The sequence below is a fragment of the Oxyura jamaicensis genome, chromosome 7 (assembly GCF_011077185.1).
Source record: "Oxyura jamaicensis isolate SHBP4307 breed ruddy duck chromosome 7, BPBGC_Ojam_1.0, whole genome shotgun sequence".
NCBI classification, from domain to species: domain Eukaryota; kingdom Metazoa; phylum Chordata; class Aves; order Anseriformes; family Anatidae; genus Oxyura; species Oxyura jamaicensis.
Window position 1 is genome coordinate 13722675 of NC_048899.1, and position 20473 is coordinate 13743147.

The 20473-nt window shown below is 34.8% G+C and overlaps 1 protein-coding gene across 13 annotated transcripts in view; it reads right to left on the reverse strand.

Annotated features, from left to right (window-relative positions):
• PDE1A (phosphodiesterase 1A) overlaps positions 1 to 20473 on the reverse strand; it is a 209032-nt gene that overhangs the window by 18882 nt on the left and 169677 nt on the right. For all 13 annotated transcript variants that reach the window (XM_035331261.1, XM_035331262.1, XM_035331260.1 and 10 more), the window contains 7 exons: positions 18296 to 18396; positions 15891 to 16016; positions 10457 to 10558; positions 10217 to 10337; positions 6282 to 6363; positions 4626 to 4746; positions 2615 to 2802 (listed from right to left, as the gene is read on the reverse strand). In XM_035331261.1, coding sequence (XP_035187152.1) covers positions 2615 to 2802; positions 4626 to 4746; positions 6282 to 6363; positions 10217 to 10337; positions 10457 to 10558; positions 15891 to 16016; positions 18296 to 18396 — 841 coding nt within the window. The remainder of the gene's footprint in view (positions 1 to 2614; positions 2803 to 4625; positions 4747 to 6281; positions 6364 to 10216; positions 10338 to 10456; positions 10559 to 15890; positions 16017 to 18295; positions 18397 to 20473) is intronic.

Sequence of the window (20473 nt, forward strand, 5' to 3'; positions counted from 1 at the left end):
ATAATGACAGCAACAACATTCCTTTCACCTGGCAGTGATTTATCCCTGGTATCTCTTCCCTCAGTAGGTGCTCCCACTAACATATGAATAAAATACAACTTTGTACATATGTCCAGAGCAACCTAAAGGCTTCTTGGCAACAGTCAGAAAAACTAGCTGGAGATCCTGACAGAACAAGACAAATTGTCTCAAGTTCAAGATCTCAGGCTATTCACTTACAAACTTAGTCAAACTTGAGAGCAATCTGAAAGGAATTACAAGTGGAAAGGGTTCAACATTTTGTAATTCTTTACTACATGCTAATTTGGCACACTCTGATTAAGGATTTTTAGTCTTTGCAGGGCGCAACATCAGAGAACATATATTGCTAGTCTAAACCAATGGGGGAAGATTGCTTCTTCTTATTATGTAACAAGGAAAATATGTGCTACCTTAGATAGTGCTCCATAGAGGATGTTATTTTAGTGAAAACTTCTTTTCTTCTTTTTCAGCAAATCTTAGTAACCACACATGGAGTAAAACTATTAATTGCAATGCAAAAACATGAATGGGAAATATCTTAACTTTCACAAAACCTATAACTGCCCATAGCTTTTATTAAAAAACAAACAAACAAACAAAACAAACAAACAAAAAACTTAGCCTATGTGTATTAACAAAATAGAAATCTGTACTCAAAAGTATTTGCACTATTCACAAGGTCCCTCTAGATTCTAACCAGCTACAATGAAGGTCTTCATGCTGTGATTCAGTCAACTGCAGATGTTGCTGCAAGTGGCCTTTTTATGGGGGCAGTTTTCTATAAATCTCTTCCTTGTTCTCACAGAGGTTTTGCAAAACAGATTCAGCCAAAATCACACAGAGCAGGTATCATTCATCAAGGTTTAGCCTCTACACCAGATACCTCTACTTACCCATCAGTTTTCCTAATGTATGTTCTACTGTAATCCCATAATTCTGTTCAGGAAATACCTAGACACACTTAATCAGTTGGTGGAGGAAAAGAAGGAGATCCTAGAACCTGGACAACTGAAATCACAACAAGGTCCATAGAGGTCTTGAACATTAATAAATCTGTTTCTCACTGTAAAAAAACTGCCTGATTTCTTGGATCTTGCTGGGCCTCACAATAAGATTGACTGTATACCGAAGAAACCATTTACCCTCAAAGAATTCTTAAATCTCTTACTATGAGAAGCTCTGTCTTCTCTATGGCTGTTAGTAGTCCAGTTTAACTTCATTGAATCTATCACTAATTTATAGAGCACTACAAAGTACTGAAAATGAAGAAGAAATTAGCTTTTTGATAGCATTGTACACCTCCATAGTATTGTAGCAGAATGCTGATGTACCAAAATCAAACTGGCTGGTTAGTAGTAGATGCAACTGAAAGTGACAAACTTCCAGACAGCAAGTTCTCCATTTTTCCACATTGAAGGATGTTGGATGTCGATAGCCCAGGACTGCTTGATTTCGGTAGGCTGTAGCTAAGTGGTCCATGGCCTACGCCTGCCATCCATGGATCATTGTAAATTAGCGGTTTTGTCCTTTTGACCACACAGTATTAGTTGGACAATATCAAAAGAGGCAATTGATCATATGAAATTGCTTGTGCAGAAGTGACAATATAAGTTACACCTCCTCCTCAGCTGCCACTTCTGCCTAACTCTCAAGTCATCATCACCATATAAGTAAGGAAGACTGTTCTTACTTAATATTCTCCTAATGAGAGAGAAAAAAAGATGCTGCTTTGGATGATGGGGTGAGAGACAAGGCTGGCACTGTATACCAATGCATCATTCCGGACAGTCAGTATCAGATCATGTACAGTTCTTCACAAGCAGTGAAACACTATACTAAAATGTTCTAGGTGCTTACTTGGAAACAGCACAGACTGTGTGGACAATATGTTCTCAAATGGCATTTGGTTAACCTGGATCAAGGTTATAAATTGTGTTCACACAACTATTATCACAAATCATTTCACTCATATAACTGCAACCCCAGAAAAATTTTCAGTTATGGCTCATGAACTAAGATGCTTGATATAGGCTTGTCATTATTAACTAACAACTGGAAAATCAAAAGTCACTTTTGGACTTATTTGAGTCTAATACACCCTGCAATTGCCAAAATCTTTATTTTGGGTTATTTAAGTAATTGCCTACAGCATAGTCCCAAGTAACCTGTAATACAGAATTTTGTTCCATACAGTGGGGAACAAATAGCATTTCTAATAGCAAAGTATCATTTTTATGTTTCTTAACAAATGCAGCAGCACATCATACTTTGAATTGTTGATTTTGGCATTTAAGGCAGATGTCAGTATCAGTTATGATTAATATGCAAAAATGCACTTTTTTCAAACCATCTCTCTAAAGATAAACTGAGCAACACAGAGGCTTATTGCACAGGCTGTAGGATTTCCTCTCATAGCCTGGCTACCTACATCTCTCTATGCCTCCTTAGAGAACAAAACAAGGCGATCTAAAACGCGAAATAAAATCCATGAATACAATACAACTACATATTTTTATAGGGTGAAGGAAAATCAAAAATTAAATTAGAAGAGATATTAGGGAGTAAACTACAAGAACATCCCTTCATATCATACCTTCTTCAGCTAATTCTTTCCATCTTTCTTTGTTTGCTTGGATGATCTGCATCAAGTTGTTCTTAAAGCTTGTTAGGTCTACAGTTGCTAGAGAATTTTCTGTGTGAGTCCCTCCATCACTTGCTGTAGTTTTAAAATTGTGTCGTCTTTGTGTTTCAGCATTGCTTACTGCTCCCAAACTATTCTGGCTGCAAAAGGGAAAAAAAAAAAAAAAAAAAAAAAGAGAGAGAAAGAAAAAAAAGTATGAATTAGGTACACAATAAGGTAGTGTTTAATAATACACTAACAGTTCATTTGAGTCAAATTCCTACAGGTAATCACTATATAGAAATAAGAGTGTTCAACAAAGTATGCCTAAAAAGTATACCTAAGATACAAGACATTTCTGCAACTCATGAAGCTGTAACCTGGGAATGATTCTTACCAACCTTTTCCCAGGAAAGCCGAGGGGAGAGTGGGGGTTGTAGAAATGCATTACTTGTAGGTTGGATCTTGAAAGAAGGTTTATGTAACCATTTTGGAGCAGCTTCTTTGCTATGTTTTTAATTAGTATCGTTTGGGGTCTCACAGGAAAAAACATCTGATAGCTACTTGTTGACCCATTTGAAAAAAGCAAGACATGACAATACATTGGCAGATGAGTTTATCTTCAGCTAAAATTTCTCTGCAATGTACAATGCTTTCAACTGTAGTCAAAACAGGGTGTAGTACAGTGGCAATACAATCCAACCCTTCAAAATAATATGGAAAACTAAAACACCTGGAACTTTATTAAAATTAATAAGGAAAAGAAAAAATTGGCATTAACCACCACTTACGAGCTACTGCAGCTACCTTACAAGGCCAAAGTGAGGTAAAGTACAGGCCATTTGTATGTGAATATGCAGATACATATAAAGGTATAGAAAGAAAAAAATAGAAGGAAAATTAAATCTGGTTTAATTTTAATTATAGGGTGAAAGGTAATTCTGGATTAATTTCAATTTTAGGATGAAAATTAATTATGGCTTTGCACAGGTAATCACATCACACCATATTATTTTATTTTGTAGACATCTTCTATCATGGTGAAAAAATCAAGAGCCCGATGGGCAAAAAAACAACCAACCAAACAAGAAATCCACCTGCATCTCATTAATAGTGTATTTAAATCTCTCAAGTGGAATTTAAATTGATTCATTTTTGGCTTCCATGTATATATGAAATAATACTAAAATGGGAATGTGAAGAAGCAAAATGACCTACTGCATCTTTATCAGGAAGTGTAGTGATAGAACAAGGTGTAATGGCTTTAAACTAAAAGAGGGTAGATTTAGATTAGATATAAGGAAGAAATTCTTTACTCAAACGGTGGTGAGGCACTGGAACAGGTTGCCCAGAGAAGTAGATGCTCCATGCCTCAAAGTGTTCAAGGCCAAGCTGGATGAGGCCCTGGGCAACCCGGTCTAGTGGGAGGTGTCCTTGCCTGTAGCAAAGGGATTGGAACCAGATGATCTTTAAGGTCCCTTCCAACACAAACCATTCAATGATTCTGTAACAAAATACTCAGAAAAAAACTAAAGCTGCTTTCATCACTTCCACTTCCAAATGTCTCTCAGAAATCAAAGAACTGTTAATTAAAATTACACTGAAAAAAAGGATAGCAGAACTAGGAACTTCATTAATCTATTACAAAGATTATACTCAAAGGAAAAATGCTATCAGAGATGCAGTAGAAAATAAACTTATATTTTATGTGTGTATTCCACTCATTATTGTGTTTTTGCCTTTTATTACACATGATCATCCACAGTCGATGGAGGAATAGCATACTGCAAATACAAGATAGCACCACGTGGTGGCAATACTGTACAGCTATTTATGTTACTTTTCCAACTGTTAAAATAATTATAAAAATTCCAAGAAAGACATCATCATGTTAGTTATGTCAGTTCAAAACAGAAACAGTGTATTCATACCCAGGTTATTATGTTAGATATTTCAGTTCAAAAAAGAAGTAGCGTATTCATACCCGGGTGTCCCAAATGCAGGACTTTCAGATTTTGATGCTTCCTCTATAAGAGGCATAACAATTTTCTCCATTGAGTCCGTAAGAAGAGAAAACGTTGGTTCTACTATGAAATCAATGAAACCTGAAGGAGAAGAAGAGAAAATTTTCACAGCTCTCAAAACTAAAAATAAATTATTTATATCAGGTTGATTTTCTGACTGTAGTCCTAACAATATACTAGATACCACTTGTATAATCTTGAGGGGAAAAAGAAAAAAAAAAAATCTGTGTAGATATAACTAGACGATAGTAATTATAGCTTTTCATTCCTTTTTCTTGTAAATTTTATGCACTGCAGAACACACCTACCATTTTGAAATGAATATTAATTATTGAATAGAAGGGAAGCACAGTTGCGCCGAGGGGCTAAAAGTCATACTGTCTCTTTTACCATTCAACACTTCTTGCCAAGGAGTTAATACTTCAAACTGCTGTTTATTATTCTGTGGAGGTAAAGTGTTATTTCACAGTGTGTAGGAGTGTTCTGTCAAATCAGTGAAGAGAACAAGTAACATCCCTAGGAGACAGCATTCATCCCACAGTTCTGAGATGTCAGCTCTGAACAATGTCTTTTACATTTTAAAGTGCTCATCAAGGTATGGAATGACACAGTGAGAGAATGAAGCATTATTCACCAGTGAACACTTAAGAGGAAAAAAGTGAAAAATAATAATAATAAAAAAATCTAAAACATGAGCTAGCAATGGATTTCCAGGAGTCTTCATACTCTAACCAGGCAACACAGCACAAAGCAGAGCAGCAGTGCTTCAGCTTCCTTTCTGCAGTAGGTGTGATGCTCAAGTGCATTGCCTTTCAAGTCCCAGTGAAATGGAAGAGAGGACATTCTAAGTAACAAGATCAGACAGTACAACATGCTTCAACTCAAGGGTAAGACACCTTCACCTGTAGAATCTCTCCAGCAGTTCCATATTCACTGATAAAAAGTACAGCTGTTAGTAGGACGTGATGATCTATGCAGTATGCATCTAGGGTAGCCTCAGTGATCTTTACCAATTTTTATTACATTATTATTGCTGAAGGAAATGGGTGTAGAGAGCGCCAAGACCTGTATTTCTGAAAATGGGAAGCTGAATTTTGTCTGCTGCTGACCAAAATGAAATTAGAATTGATGAGAACAGAACATAGTGGTCCTTGTCAGCCCAAGGAGGCTTGAGCATGCCACACCAGATCTCTACAGTCCAGACATCTGATGTGTGAATTAGCCTTCGTTGAGATGCATCTACTAAATGGTACCAAGTTTTCAGATTGTAGCACAGATAGACCTTTAAGTTCTTAAGCAAGAGACAACCTGTTTGAGGATATTATCTACCAAACTCTGAAGTGTGTATAGTAAAAATTGGGCTCATATCCAGTATTTTGCTAAATCCCTCTCCTATCTCTCCCTCACACTACATGTGTTGCAATAAGCCCATATTCTTTGGAGACCAGTGTATTGTTGCTTTAAGGGCACACGAGTTCACTGAACAAATTGGCACAAATACTTTCTATATGATGGGATTTGGAACATTTAAGATACAAAATGGGTGTAGGAAAGGTCCACATGATTTTATATGCTCCTACACATACAAGAAAAAGAAAAGCACAACTTGTCATTACCTATTTGGGATTGAGCTACCAAAGTAGACTTGCGGTCACAGAGTGGTGAAAACTGAAGACCTAAAGCAGCCTCCTTGTCTCCCTGCAAACAACAATGTTTAATATTATAAGCACATATTTATTATATGGACAGAGAGACAAATGAATCTGAACACTGTATTTATTCAATAGATTACTTTCTTCACTTACATTCTTAAACAAAAACAAGCTGCAGGCAAAAAGAAAAAATCACTCTACCTTTAGAATTTCAGGAAAAGTAAAATTCAAAATTATAGCTTACATTTGACAATTTTTATATAAAGGAACTTATTGCAAGCAAGCTCTTATCAAGAGCAAGGATCTGCCAATGAGATTTAACATTTGTCAGGGAAGAAAAATAAATGACATTTTTATGAAGTCTGTCAGTATTCACCATTTAGTACTGCTGATCCCAGATGTGATGGGATTGGAGACAGTTAGCGTGTATGTAATAGTACACCAAACATTAAATGTTTCCTTCTATTACATTGGTTTATTCAATGTGTAAAATTTCTTCAATGGTAAAGTGTATGATCTGACTAATTAATTCTCACTAGCATGCATTTCTCTACTGCTGAAGACAGAAAAAAGAAGCACAAGTTCAATTTCATTAGTAATATGACTTGTACAAAACTAGTTCTGTAAGTATTTGAACACCTTAAACCTGAAAAGACTTTTTTTTTTTTTTTTTTTTTTTTTTTTTCACAACAGTCTAGACAGGTTAGTGTTATTGCCATTTTACAGCATGGTAGGTCAACTGACTTGCAAAAGCTCAGTGTCTAGTTGCACAAAAAGCTGAAGAGACAGATCTTTCAAAAGAAGATATAATTTGTGTTGCTGAATAAACCTGGCTTCCAGAGGCACTGACATTATAGACCAAGGAAAATTTGGTCTTTCAAGTAAAATGGTTCTACGTGTTAGTCATGGAGAATGCTGTTTCATGATCATTCAGTGGGCAGAGGTAAAGGAATATACCATTTTTGCAAAGATCTTATCAGAAGCTGATGTATAAAGGGGGCAGTATCAACCTTCCTTAGTCTTTTTGTCATATATTTCTAAACTTCTCTCAAATCTAGTTTAATAATAGCAATGAAACCACTTCAGACACAATAACAGATGTAACCCACAGATTGTGTTTCATGTGGAAATGGAGATTTTTATTACTATGGCAATAGTAACAAATTTTACACCCAAGTATTCATAACTTGCCTTTAGTGTATAAAAGAACACAGGTTCAGTTACTACTAAGAGCAGTGTTAGTGGTATCTCTATGCAAATGCAGGCGACAGATTGTGATTTAATATAAAATGGGGTAGTTCTAACAATTCCAGCCATTGTATATATAAGATTTCTAAAGCAATATTAATTTTGCAATCTCCTCTTAAACTAGATATTAAAAAAGAGAAAATTCCACACTGGTAAGGAATCCATTTGATTTTTTAAAAATGTTTTCAATTAAAATAATTAATACATAATTAATACTTAAGTGTCATATAAAACCAAGTCTATCATAAATTGTAATAAAGGACACAGCATCAATATCTAAATTGGTTACTGGAATCTCATGAGATTTAAAATCAAGATAAAGATCAACAGAGTGAAAAAAAAAATATTTTCTCAAGTGCTGAACTCACTGAACAAATTTTCTTTTGCCCTTTTGGATCTCTGCAGACTGAGAGCCTAATGTCAGAGCTGTGGTGCTTCTTTGAGTGACTTGAACCACATATTCCTTATTTTTAAGTTTTTGAGATGGGTGGGTGTATTTCTATTTTAAACAAATAGCTCAGATTTTCCTTGGCATTATAACACACCTTCTGTAGTTGTTTTTAAACTTTAAAAGTTCTTTGGCTTTTCCCTTGAATTTAACATTTGCACATATTTTAAATACAGTTAACAGTTAACAAAGATTTTTGTCTAGGTGAACGTTCATTTTTTTGCTAGGGCCCACTACTTTGAAAGCCGCCTGTTAATACATTGTTTTCTGGGTGGTAGTTATCAAGCTCTGCTGCTTTTTCCTGCAAGGCAGTAGAAGTAGTTGAATTGCTATTTTTAGAAAAAGTAATTTTTAGAAAAGGAGGACTTAATGGATTTTGTATACATTTTGACTACTTCATCTTGGCTGACACAGATCTGGAAATCCCAGAGATTTCCACCACACGTGTTCAGATCAACAGAGCAGATGAGGCATAACCAAGCCAGAGCATCTAGGAAGCAAAAGGCCTCCCATGTCTGCACTACATTTCAGTATGTACAGTTACTTCATCACACTTTATGTGTGTTGGAACTGCTCCACACATACTGTTATTCTTAGCCATACCTATATAGGGGGAATTCAATTCCTTGCACAGTCCTCTACAGCCTAAGTGACTTTCATATTTTGTACTGCTGAGCTGTAGAAATACACACTTCATGACTTGATTCTATTGCTAAAATGCCTGCTCATGGCTTTGAACAGTTTATTTGTGATCCAGTTACTTTGTCTAATGAGAGTATAGTTAAAACATTAGCTGATCCTATGCATTCAACAACCAGTGTAATGCTGTTTATTGCTAATGCTACATCCACTTGACTGAACACATTGCCTCACTGTCCCATGGGGTCTGTCTAGTCTGTCTCTCCATGTCTGAAATGTTTTTACAGTTGGTCATTTCTGACCTTTTCAAGTAATATGTATCTGTGGTAGTCTGCTCTTCCTTTTTCCTCTGAAGTTCAAAATCCTCATCATTTCCATTTACAGAAACAGACACAAACTCATGACACTACTCAGTATTTCCACAAAATTTAGTCCATTCATTGTTTAGATTAAGGCACCAGCTCTCCACTCTGTCTCCCCATTGCAAACCCCAGAGTCAAGGATGTCCTGATGATCCCTAATAAGAATGTACATAAAGAACCACTAGCAACTAGGCAAGAACATTCTAGGTCAGATCAACCTAATAACCTCCTGGTTACTGACTGGCTGGTTAACTTACTGACTTTTATTCTCTGATCCTTTTTTTCCAGTGTGACCTGATTTGAAAATGTTAATATATAGCAAAATAATGACGATCAAGATGAGTGAGACATACACTGTTTCATTACCTCTATTAACCATTTTTAAAACCTATGCATAACTGTAGGAACTGTGTAATATCTAAACTGTATCTTGGTTACTTTAAAAATGTGCATGGCCAAAATAGTCATTACAGGGAGAATATTCCCCCTTCAGAGAAAATTTTTTTCACCTGCTGAGGTGAGTCAGAAAATGGCAACAGTGACACCAACACCTATGTTTTTTTTTCTTTGAATTCAGTATCTCACAAAAAAGACTTTCACAAGGGTATGCCTTCATTTTTGTTTTAGGATATATCCTAAAACATCATCAATACATCATCCAGGGTTAACTGGATGAATCCCTCTAACCTCTGGTTTTCGATCGGGCTGTTATGAAAGCAAAACCTTCATAATGATCTGGTATGTGCATGGCAAGCACTGGCAAGGAAAAGTAGTAGGAGGATTTTCTGAAATATTAAATGGAGACAGAGCTTTGCATTCTTCTCTGAACATGAATCTTTTTATTTCAAGTCCCTCACTCTACCCTATCAGCACTTCTTTTTAACTCAAAGCATATATAAATTTCTGTCTACAGAATGAAAACAGCTTGACAAGTTATATTATTATTGAAAGAAAAAAATGCTACAATACTTAAAATCCTGGTATCAGCTGAAACAGATATGGAGCTATAACAATTTCATCTTATTCACTCACATAAAGTTGAATTAATGTCAGTGGTATGTATTAAGAGTAAGGAATATATACTACTGACTATGCTCGTCAATCACAACTAACAGTATCCTTGCTGGTAGACTTAAGAAAATACTTAATTGTGTAACAATTGCTTCTTGAACTAGTTTATTTAAAGATTTTTAAAATGGCACCTGTCGAAAAAATTCTTCCATCAGGGCCATGGTCCACCGGTAGTGCAGTTCCCAGGATTTTGCTGGATGGCTTATGTCTGCTGCATGTAGAATCAAAGACATGGCTTTGGCTTTGTCTACCCTGTCAATTCAAGGACATGCTCCAATTATCTCAGAACAAAAACAACTATTTGAAGTCTTTTCTTGTACATGAGCTCATTTAAAGACTACAGATAATGAACAGAATGGAAAATGACCTACCCCTCTGCCTGCTGTAGAGTATGTCGCATTGTTTTAATTTGTTGAAAATGACCCGACATATCTGTAGACAAGACCATCTCAATGACCAAGCTACGCAACTCCCTAAGAATAATTAAAAGCAAAATGACTCATTACAATTCATTTATTCTACATATGGAACATTTCTTTAAGCAGTAATTGTTAATTTATAACTTTCTAAACAGCATCATGGTTTTTATTACATTTTTTAAAGCATTTAAATAAATAATTAACAACTTGACCATTATATTGTAAAAGGACTGTGTAAAAGCAATGTACTTCAAAAAATGTTCTCTGTAATCACTATTTCAGAGTCACACTGGTTCGGAATTCCTCTTTTCTAGTATATAAACTAAAATTAAAGGCATTTCTGTAACACATTATAAGTCATTCCTTCTTTTCCAGAAGTAAAGTATTCAAAAAAAGTCAGTCTCTAGGCTCACCACGACACAGGAAAATATATTGGTATCTTTTGTTACTGCCCTCATATTAGTGCAAAGCAGGCACAACACTAAATCTAGGAAGAAGACTGAAAACACTCAAAAGAGCAAGAGGTGTTACATCTGAAATGCTATGAACGTTATGCCAATATGTGAAGATTATGTCAAACTCCAACTCATTTCAGAAGTTCCTTAATGCCTACTACATGAGTAAAAAAAAGTTCAGGATTTATACTTTATCTGTATCTTGGTATTAGGGCCAGAGATTTTGGCTTATCCATCAGTTTTCTCTTAAGTGAGTGTTAAAATAGTAAAATATGAATCATGTGAGAAAGCATATTAATTTTCATTGTATGTGAAAGTACATTTATTTTGTCAGTAATTATTACTGATTTGGAGAATTCCGCTTTTCTCAAGGTAGAAGGATTGCATGTTGACCTTGTAGGAGTCTATTGCTTCTCTATATGTTTTTAACAAGGCCTAGAGAGCACACATGGTGGAAAATTCATTCACATTAAATCTTTGTTTATGAGCACACCCCCAATTTTAAGATGTCCAAGTGTCAATTTCAACAGTAGAATCCTACTTAAGTAATTCTCACTGATCTTTTATACTGTATTCAATCTTTGATTTATTTAACAATATATTTTTCTTTTTTTTTTTGTTTTCAAAGAAATACATTTTAAAAGAGGTAAGTTGTAGTTTTCTTTAGGGTTGTTAGAATGTTTTTTTATAATAAACTATCAGGACTGCTTTTGTGACAAATTAATTGCATATTTAAGCTGATACCCCTCATTGTTTTTTGTGTTATTCCTGACTTACTTTGATATAACTGGATAAAGACTCAGCCCTCTCACTTCTACTCAAATGATAATATCCAGCCATAGCAACCTGAGTTTAGAAAATGACTTACCTTGTCTGACCTCATAATGAGAGACTAATTTGCATCCCAACCTTTTCTTCTCCACAATGCTTTGAAAGTGTACCCTTCAAACATGGCCAAATCCATTAAAAAAAAAAAAAAAAAAAAAAAAAAAAAAGCTAAACTGCATGAAAACTGAGAGCTCAGCATTGTTAAACCTGGCTGTTTGCAAAACTAAAATAATAATCACTTCCATTCCTATGGAAAATTTTCCTGTTAATTTTCCAAGTTCTGAAATTTCTTTCAGAAGTATTCAGTAAGAACCCCACTCCCATCACATAAGACACATACACAAGCAAAATGCAGCTTCTGGTAGATTCACATTGTCATGGCAAGTGACAAACCCAAATTATTATGTCTGTCACCTGAAGAAGAATAAAACAATTTAGCACTGTCCTTTTCACACACTACTGAAGATTTCAGGCCACTAAAACTGCTAAATAGCAAAGCAGAAGCTCTCCTACCTACAGTTTGCAAACATTTTTCTACCTGCACTCTCATCCATCATTAACAGAGAGCCAGAAAATACAGAACTGGTAGAGAAACATTTAACTAAAGTTTCACTAGATCCAAGAGGGCTCGGTGTACTACCATTGCACAGAAGATTACTCTTGGAATCAAACCATTCCTTAACTGTCTCCCAGGGAAAAAGACCCTCTCAACTTCCATATTGAAGGAGACCTCAGCCAATCTCAGACAGAACTACTGTAGAGAAACCTCTGCCTACTTCATTAAGCAGTCCACAGCTAAAGGTATCATGATAATACAGTTAGCACTGCTCACGCTACCCCAGCAAAATGATCCGTAGGTATTACCACCTTTTGTTCTATGACAAGAAATGTAACTGTAACATTTATAGAACATAGCAATTTTGGGGAGCCCACAGTTTGAAGAATATTGATTTTGTGTATTCAATATCCATTTTTCTTAAGTAAACGGTTATCACCTCTTCTGTCATCTTTTCTTAATCTTCCCATAAACATATGTCCTATGGATATTTGTAAACAAGTAGCAGATGAAATATTATGTGAAAAAATGACATGAGTAATGTTGCAATAGCAAGAGACAAGGAGTAACACATGAATTTCTCCATTAAGTAGTTATCCAATAAACAGAAATCAGTTTTACCTGGATTTGTTTATGACAAAGACATTTAGCCAGTTGGGCACTAGCGATCATAGAGTTAAAACCGCAGGAACAGGATAGGATGAGAACCGAAGACCTAAGACTCATTTTGCAAGTTATAGCAATCCTGCTTTCCTCAAGCAGAAGATTCCCAAGAACAGTCGTGAAAGAGAAGATGTTCATTATGCATTTATTTTAGTCTTTTTTATATAACCATTTATAATATCAATGTATACTTTATGACTGGAATAGTTTGGGACTTTAATACTGCCTGTTCATTTGTAATCATTGACATAACATATAGGGTACTAAAACACCATGCACCCTGTAAATTAAAGGAGAAAGTGGGAGAAAAAGGGATACCTCATTAGTTTCTGGGAGGGCTAAAAAAAGGGGCTAGTTTCTGGGAGGGCTAGAAAAAAGCTAATATAGAAAACTGGAACATATTTTCAGAATTGAGAAAAGAGTGAGAAATGACTACGAATGTCACACGCATTATCCACAAAGGGCATCCTCATTAGGATGCTGGCAGTGTTTCCCTGTTCATACCCAAATTATGTGTTTTAAACTTAATTGAAGCTGACAGTTTATTAGTTCATTTATCTTAATGTTAACATGCAGAAAAGAAAGTGTAATACTATAAAGTCATTCCTAGTCATTTTTCTTCATCTTGTTGAAATAATTAGCAGAACTACAGCTTAAATAAGCAGGGGTAATTAATTAAAAAAAATAAATAAATCACTGCAACTCAAAAAAACAGATCTGACAGTGGTCAAGAAATTAATTAGTGCAAGGAAGTACATTAAAAGTTGAACAAATGATCATTTTAATTTACTGCCAATATGATTCAGTGCAAATTTCAAAACTGTTAGTCTAGTAGCTTAGTCACCGTCGTTGGGGGAGTTTAAGGAGAGGTTAGACATGGTGCTAAGGGACATGGTTTAGTGGGTGATATTGGTGGTAGGGGTGCGGTTGGAATAGATGATCTTGGAGGTCTTTCCAGCCTTAATGATTCTATGAATTTCAGTGTAGATCCAAGAAGTTCACTCTCTAAATAATTAGAAATTGAGGAGCTTCTTTCATTGTACCAACAAACAATTGTACCTGATGACAGGGTAATGGAAATATTTTTGAAAATTAGAAATAAATACCAAGAAATCATGATTTCCATGACTGACCATCTAAAGCATCAGGCTTCTACAGGTTGCACATGTTCTCAGACTGGCTCTTTGGAAGTTACGGGTTTCATTGAAAGTATAGATTCTAAATGTCTGTCTAAGTAACAAAATTCTTCTAAATTGTACTGAATAGCCCCACAAGTTGGACCAGAAATTCTGCTCTCTCTATTGATTTCAAACCTACCAACTTCAAATAGGCTGAATATAATAGTGTGCAGCCACTGTAATCCATCAAAATTCACAAAGCTAAGACAAAATCTGCCAGTAAATTCGAACTGGGTTACAGTGAGAGACTGAAAAGCATTTAGTCTGTGATCGAGTAACTTCTAAAGAAACATGGTATACCCTCACATGTTAAAAAAACATGGAGAAAAGAAATGCAATAAAAGAGCAAAGGGTGCAGAAAACAGGTCCCAGCACATCAAGATTCTTTCTAATGTTGACATTGAAAATCTGGCTGTATATGAGTATTATTGCAGAAGTTTATCATTTACTTCCAGAGATCTTTCTCCAGAACTAAATTTACAATACAAATTTTATGATAACTAAATCCAAATGAGTATCCTCTGAGAAGAAATCCTTTATGAGAATGAAAAAGTGAATGTTCCTCCTTTCACTTTTTACTAAATTAAAAAACTAAAAGTTCTTTAATATTAAGCATATTGGAGCACCTACAGAAAATAATGAACTGAAAACCAAAAGGATCAGCCGACTTACATTCAATAATGTCTTTGTTTAGGGATGTACTGATCATGTAGACAAGTAAAATCATGTAATTCTACCATGTAAATCAGTCCTTTATCTGTAAATATACACTATGCCAAAATTTGTTGTGATACTGATGTAGTCTTATAATTGTAGAATTTTGTAAAAATATAAATGAAGTAAAGTATAGCTCTGTTATTTATGGTGGCATCATTTACTGTGGCAGAACATCTTGGAAGCAGAACATCTCTACCTGGATTCACAGTCCACCTATTTAAAGGTTATTTTTAGGATCTCTAAATAATAATAGCTATGTCTACAGAAACACACAGAAGACTCATGTTTAAGGGCTGTATGTAGTGTTCTATGCTATACAAACATGCCTCTTTTAATAGCTGAGAAAAAACTCTAACACTTGCTCATTTTGTTCTTACATATCTTGGTATTTGTGATATGTCAGTTATGATCCTTACTCTTTCAGCTGGTGAAATGTTCTTCAGGAAGTACATTAAGATAAAGAAGAAAAAAATAAAAATAAAAAAAATAAAAAAAAAGAAAGAATTCCGTAGTGCTTCTGGACCTTTACTTTATTATTTTGGGACTTTCCAGATAACTAATTTTGTAATGCTTAACCAAGATATGACTATGCTGTGCTACATTACACAACAGAAATCCCACAGGCAGTAGTGATCAGACTGGCAGTAGAGTGTGACTCTGCAATGTGGTTTTAACCCACTGTTAGACAAAGATAACCTACCTCAAGAGGGGCAGCTCTGAGGTTTTGAGTCTCTTATCAGAGACTGTCCACACAGTCCAACACTGTGCCTCATAAAAGCACAACCTTACTAAGAAAACTATTTGGCATCTTCCAAACAGTACTTTATACCAGAGCAGATTTCTCTAAGCTCTAAATATCCATTACTTCCTGCAGTGCCAAGAGTTTTTCCTGTAATTTGAATCCTTAAAATAGACTCCATAGAGGAGGCCTGGAGCTTTTACTATTTTTAAACATTGGAATTATGTCTGAATGTCAGAAGATGACTTACCTCCAGTCGTCTTTGGTTAAATTTGCCAGAATGTTCATCTCTTCTTCTTGCATGAGTCTATAAGCAGCACTAACATGATGATTTTCAAGAACAGAACGATCATTGTACAATATTGCAACATCTGACCTAGTGTTAAAAGACAGAAAAAAAAAAAAAAAAAAATGATTTTCATGATTTTCAACAGCATCCCAATGATAGCACTGGAGAAGGTAGGACATTATTCTCTATGGGAACTATTGAGTATATAGACACATATATATGTATATATATATATTCAACAAGGTATATTTTTTCTGTAAAATACTGATGAGTTTTCCATACTAAATGTATAACAATTTATCATTATTGCCATCATATATATTGTTTGTGGGAAAGTCATAGTTTTAAATGGATAACATTCTATTTATCTAATAAAACTGTGACAAAAAAGATACTGTGAGGCAAGCCTAGAGCTTCCTGACAGTCGACTGGATCATAGAGCAACAGAAATGCTCTAATCAGGCTACTCAGAAAAACTCTTTGGCAATACAACCATTTAAAATGCAATGCATTCACGAGAGAGGGTTTACAAATAGAATGGATATTAGGAAGTTACCACTTCTATTCTGAGAATGAAGTGCTTTGGCTCATGCTGCTCTTAATCAGAAAGAGCTGTAAATATTAAAATGTTTTAATACTTCAATTTCATATGTTATACAAGGATGCCATATTTTGTCAGAAAAACAGCCCAAACTTGAGCCTCATAACAAAGGAACAGCAGAAATGCAAAGCTGAATTTTTGATTGCATACAAGTGCTTTCTAAAGCCAGACTGTTACCTTAAAAGTTAGCACCATCAACCATATCCTTTCCCTCCTAATTAGAGCCTAACTTAAAATACCAAATTTACATACAGGTTCTTCAGGAATTTTGATGTAGTACAGATTTATCAGATTTCAGACTTCAATAACTCTTGGGGAACTTGTTGTCTCAAGACCTTTACTCAGCTTGTTAGGCCTCTTTGCGTCTCCCTTCTCTGCTATACATTCTCTTCTGATAAAACTGTTCCCATGTACCTCTGTTTGGTCAACTGAACAGTCTGTACTAGAAGAGAGGTGCATTGATTTAGCAGTGCAGCTATGATGATATTAATAAGGTTCAATTCCTTGTTCTAATGAGCAATAGTATATATTTGGTGTAACCACCCACAGGTATGATAAGGTACCAGGAAACCTGAAAAATTAAAATAGGACTAGAAAGTTTACTTAGAAGGAACAAACCATATCCTACCTAAATAATGATTACATTTATATCCATAATTCATGGGAAGAATAATGATTTGCCAATCACACACATTTCTGAAGCACACCTTGGGCCACTTAGCTAATTATGTCAAATTTTAATCAGTGTTGGTATTTTATATGACTATGACAACCATTTCCTCAGCATTTTTGCAGGCAAAAGAAACCTGGAATCATGCCCTGGGATGTCACATCAGGGCCAGTTCTACTAAGAGCAAAGAATGAGCTCCATGAAAAAAAATAAATACCTGCTTGTAAGTATGTCCAAATAAAAGTCAAACAGCATAATTCATTTTTCCACTTTTGCAATACTTCAGAGCAAAATATTAAAGACAAAAATAGAAAAGTAAAATAAACTTGGAACTACAAAATGAAGTTTATTTTTAGCAAGACTATGCTGAGGAAGAAAAGAATTATGCCTTTATTTTAGCTGCAGATCTATAATTTTTTGATTATTGAAGGGCATGTCCCGGGGCCCAAGTATGTTCTGGATTTAATTTAACCTTAAGCCTTGGGCCTTTTCTGTATAGGTGAGTGCAAGGATACTTCTGTTCAAAGTAGTAATATTTCTTCAGAACAGAGATGTTTCATTAGAATATGCCAGTGTTTTACTGTATTTATTTATTTATTTATTTATTTATTTATTTTGAAGCGTGTGTAAAGTGGATTGCAACTGAGGATACTGAAAACAAAGTACAGGCTAGAGTGTGAAAACGATAAACAGTAAGACACTTAGTACTAGGGTTAGTATGAGGTATATCACTTATCACCGACTAAAGGACTGGTCAGTGATTTTTCTTTGATACACTGAAAATATTTTAAGTTATATGCTGTTGTTCTGGACCAGAGGATATGACATGCTATGCCTACATCAGAATGCAGTTAGTCTGACTTTCAAACTAGATTTCTTTGCCATAACTACTGCAGATCCTGTCATAACATGCTAGGAGAGGACCCTTGGTATGGATTTATAAAGCTGTGCTTGAAGTTTTCTCCCTGCATATTCAATTCATAAAATCAGGAATGGCCTAGCTACCTCATGGCAGCATCAGCAACAGGAATGAAACAGTTCAGATGAATCAACAGCAAACTCCAGACATGATACTTTAGGGACCACTTTGCTTACCTTGTCTGAATATGAAAATTATTTGTGGTCCCAGTATGTTCATAATCATGGATGGCAGCTGCAAATATCATTGCTAAAATTTCCAGTTCTGTGAGCCAGTGCTAGTAAATGAAAAACAAATCTTAGTCATAATTTCTGTAACAGCCTAGTTCAGACAACTGCAGTACGGGAAGGCTTTTGCACTACCTTTAACTAAATTAAACTTCACCCTTTTCTGATTTCAGTTGACTATAGATTCATAACACCTAAGTACTATATAATAAAATAAGTCCTTGTGCTTATTAGGATTTATCTAAGACCAAGTTAAATACTTTATGATCACAAGCAAAGTAAATATTGGCAGCCAAAATACATACGAAGTTATTAAGAAAATTACATGATATATTTCGCAGCTGTTTTGAGTAGAAAGAATCTAATCTGCTAGACACTATCTGGCACTTGCCAAATTATGGTAAATTCATCTAAAAACTTGATGCAAAATTAAGGTTATAATTTCTCTTTTAGTGAAAAATATATAAAGTTCACAATACTTTTCTAGATAAAACATCAGCATTAACTATTTTTCACCTGTACTATAGTACAGAAATTAGGCCCACGGGAGATTTTTTCAGTTCTAAATTATATTGTGCTTTGTGTTATCATATCATTCAGCTAACTAGGAATGTAAAAATGTGGTGCACAAAGCTGGTGGTATACAGTTACACAGAAAAAAAGGCAAGGATCATCTTCTATACAAAATAATACAGACCCTAGAGTTTTATGCACTTTTATACATCTTGCTAATTGAGAATGTCCTGTATTGATCTTCTTGTGAAATCATCTTTTTTATTTTATCTTTCAAGTTCTATTTTATTACTGAGAAACCAAGCTCAAGGAGAAAATGTACTCCATCTAAAAATGGGCGTAGAAACATCATATGAAAATTAACCCTGCAATCATAGGACTGATTAAGTCAAATGCCAGTTAAGCATTTTCTCATATATTTCAGACTTTTTTCAGTGTAGAAGTAAGCTTCTGTACTATAAGATCTAAGAATGATCTTCATCTTTATGCACCCATACAGGCACATATATGTATATGAATGCATATGAGATGTATAAGATGCAAGAAATTGTACTAATTTTTCAAAGAAGAAAGAAAAACATCAAAATTCCTAAGTTGTATGAGAACAATGAAATAGGTCATTCAGGGACCAAATCAGATAGCTGAGGAACAAGTAGTGCTGGCTGTTGGTGAAGCTGTATAGATTTAAAAAGGTCACAATGGAGGAATGAGAATGTACTGTAAGCAGTTCTAAAAATGGAAATGATGACCTTCATAGAATTGTGTGTCATAAGAAATCGGGCCATGACTGCTCCTGGCTTTCACAATGTTTTCAACATACCAAACAGAATAGAAACCCAGAAATTATTAGTAACTGAAGCTAAACATAAACATTTTCTTTCAGATGCCTTTTCAAAGCTTTTTTTTTTTTTTTTTTTTTTTAAGTTGCTAGATAATTCATTTATAAGTCGAGTGCTTTTTAAAAACAGTATCTATAGATTATACAGAATTTTCATACCATATTATATGAAGGCAAGTATTCTAGACACTGTAGCAGTACAGTCAAAATTCAGATTAGTATTAAAATCTGCACATCAGAGAACCATTTAGCTAAAGGATTCCTAAGGAAGCAGGAGAAAGCTCTTAGAGAGAATATTAAGAATTGTTTCTTCAAAGAGAGAGGGAAAAGCAGTCTCTTGTATCTGGAATTCTGACAGACTACAAAGAGCTGGAATCTACTTCCGTCCTGGAAGATACTGCGTGATGCAGGTGTAACAACTCTTGGAAAAGATCTCTTCTATTGAGAAATGTTTTGCAGTACTATAAATTTCTTATAACTAAATAGATGCATTTCAACTTTTCATGAACTCTGGTTCAAACTATTTTTTTAAACAACAGTGGATTAAAAAATGAGTAAGAACAGGAGTCTGACAATACACTTGTTGACAGTAAAGACATTTTTTTCCTTTCATTTGAGCAATACAGGTATGTGGGAGGAGAAAAGGGATGGTGGGAAGATGATCGATGACTCAAAAGTTCTTTACAAGATGTATTCCCTGAGACTTGGATTCTTGAATCTTTATAAAGATGAAGCCTTCATAAATGCTAGCTTGAGATATATATTTTAGTTGTATC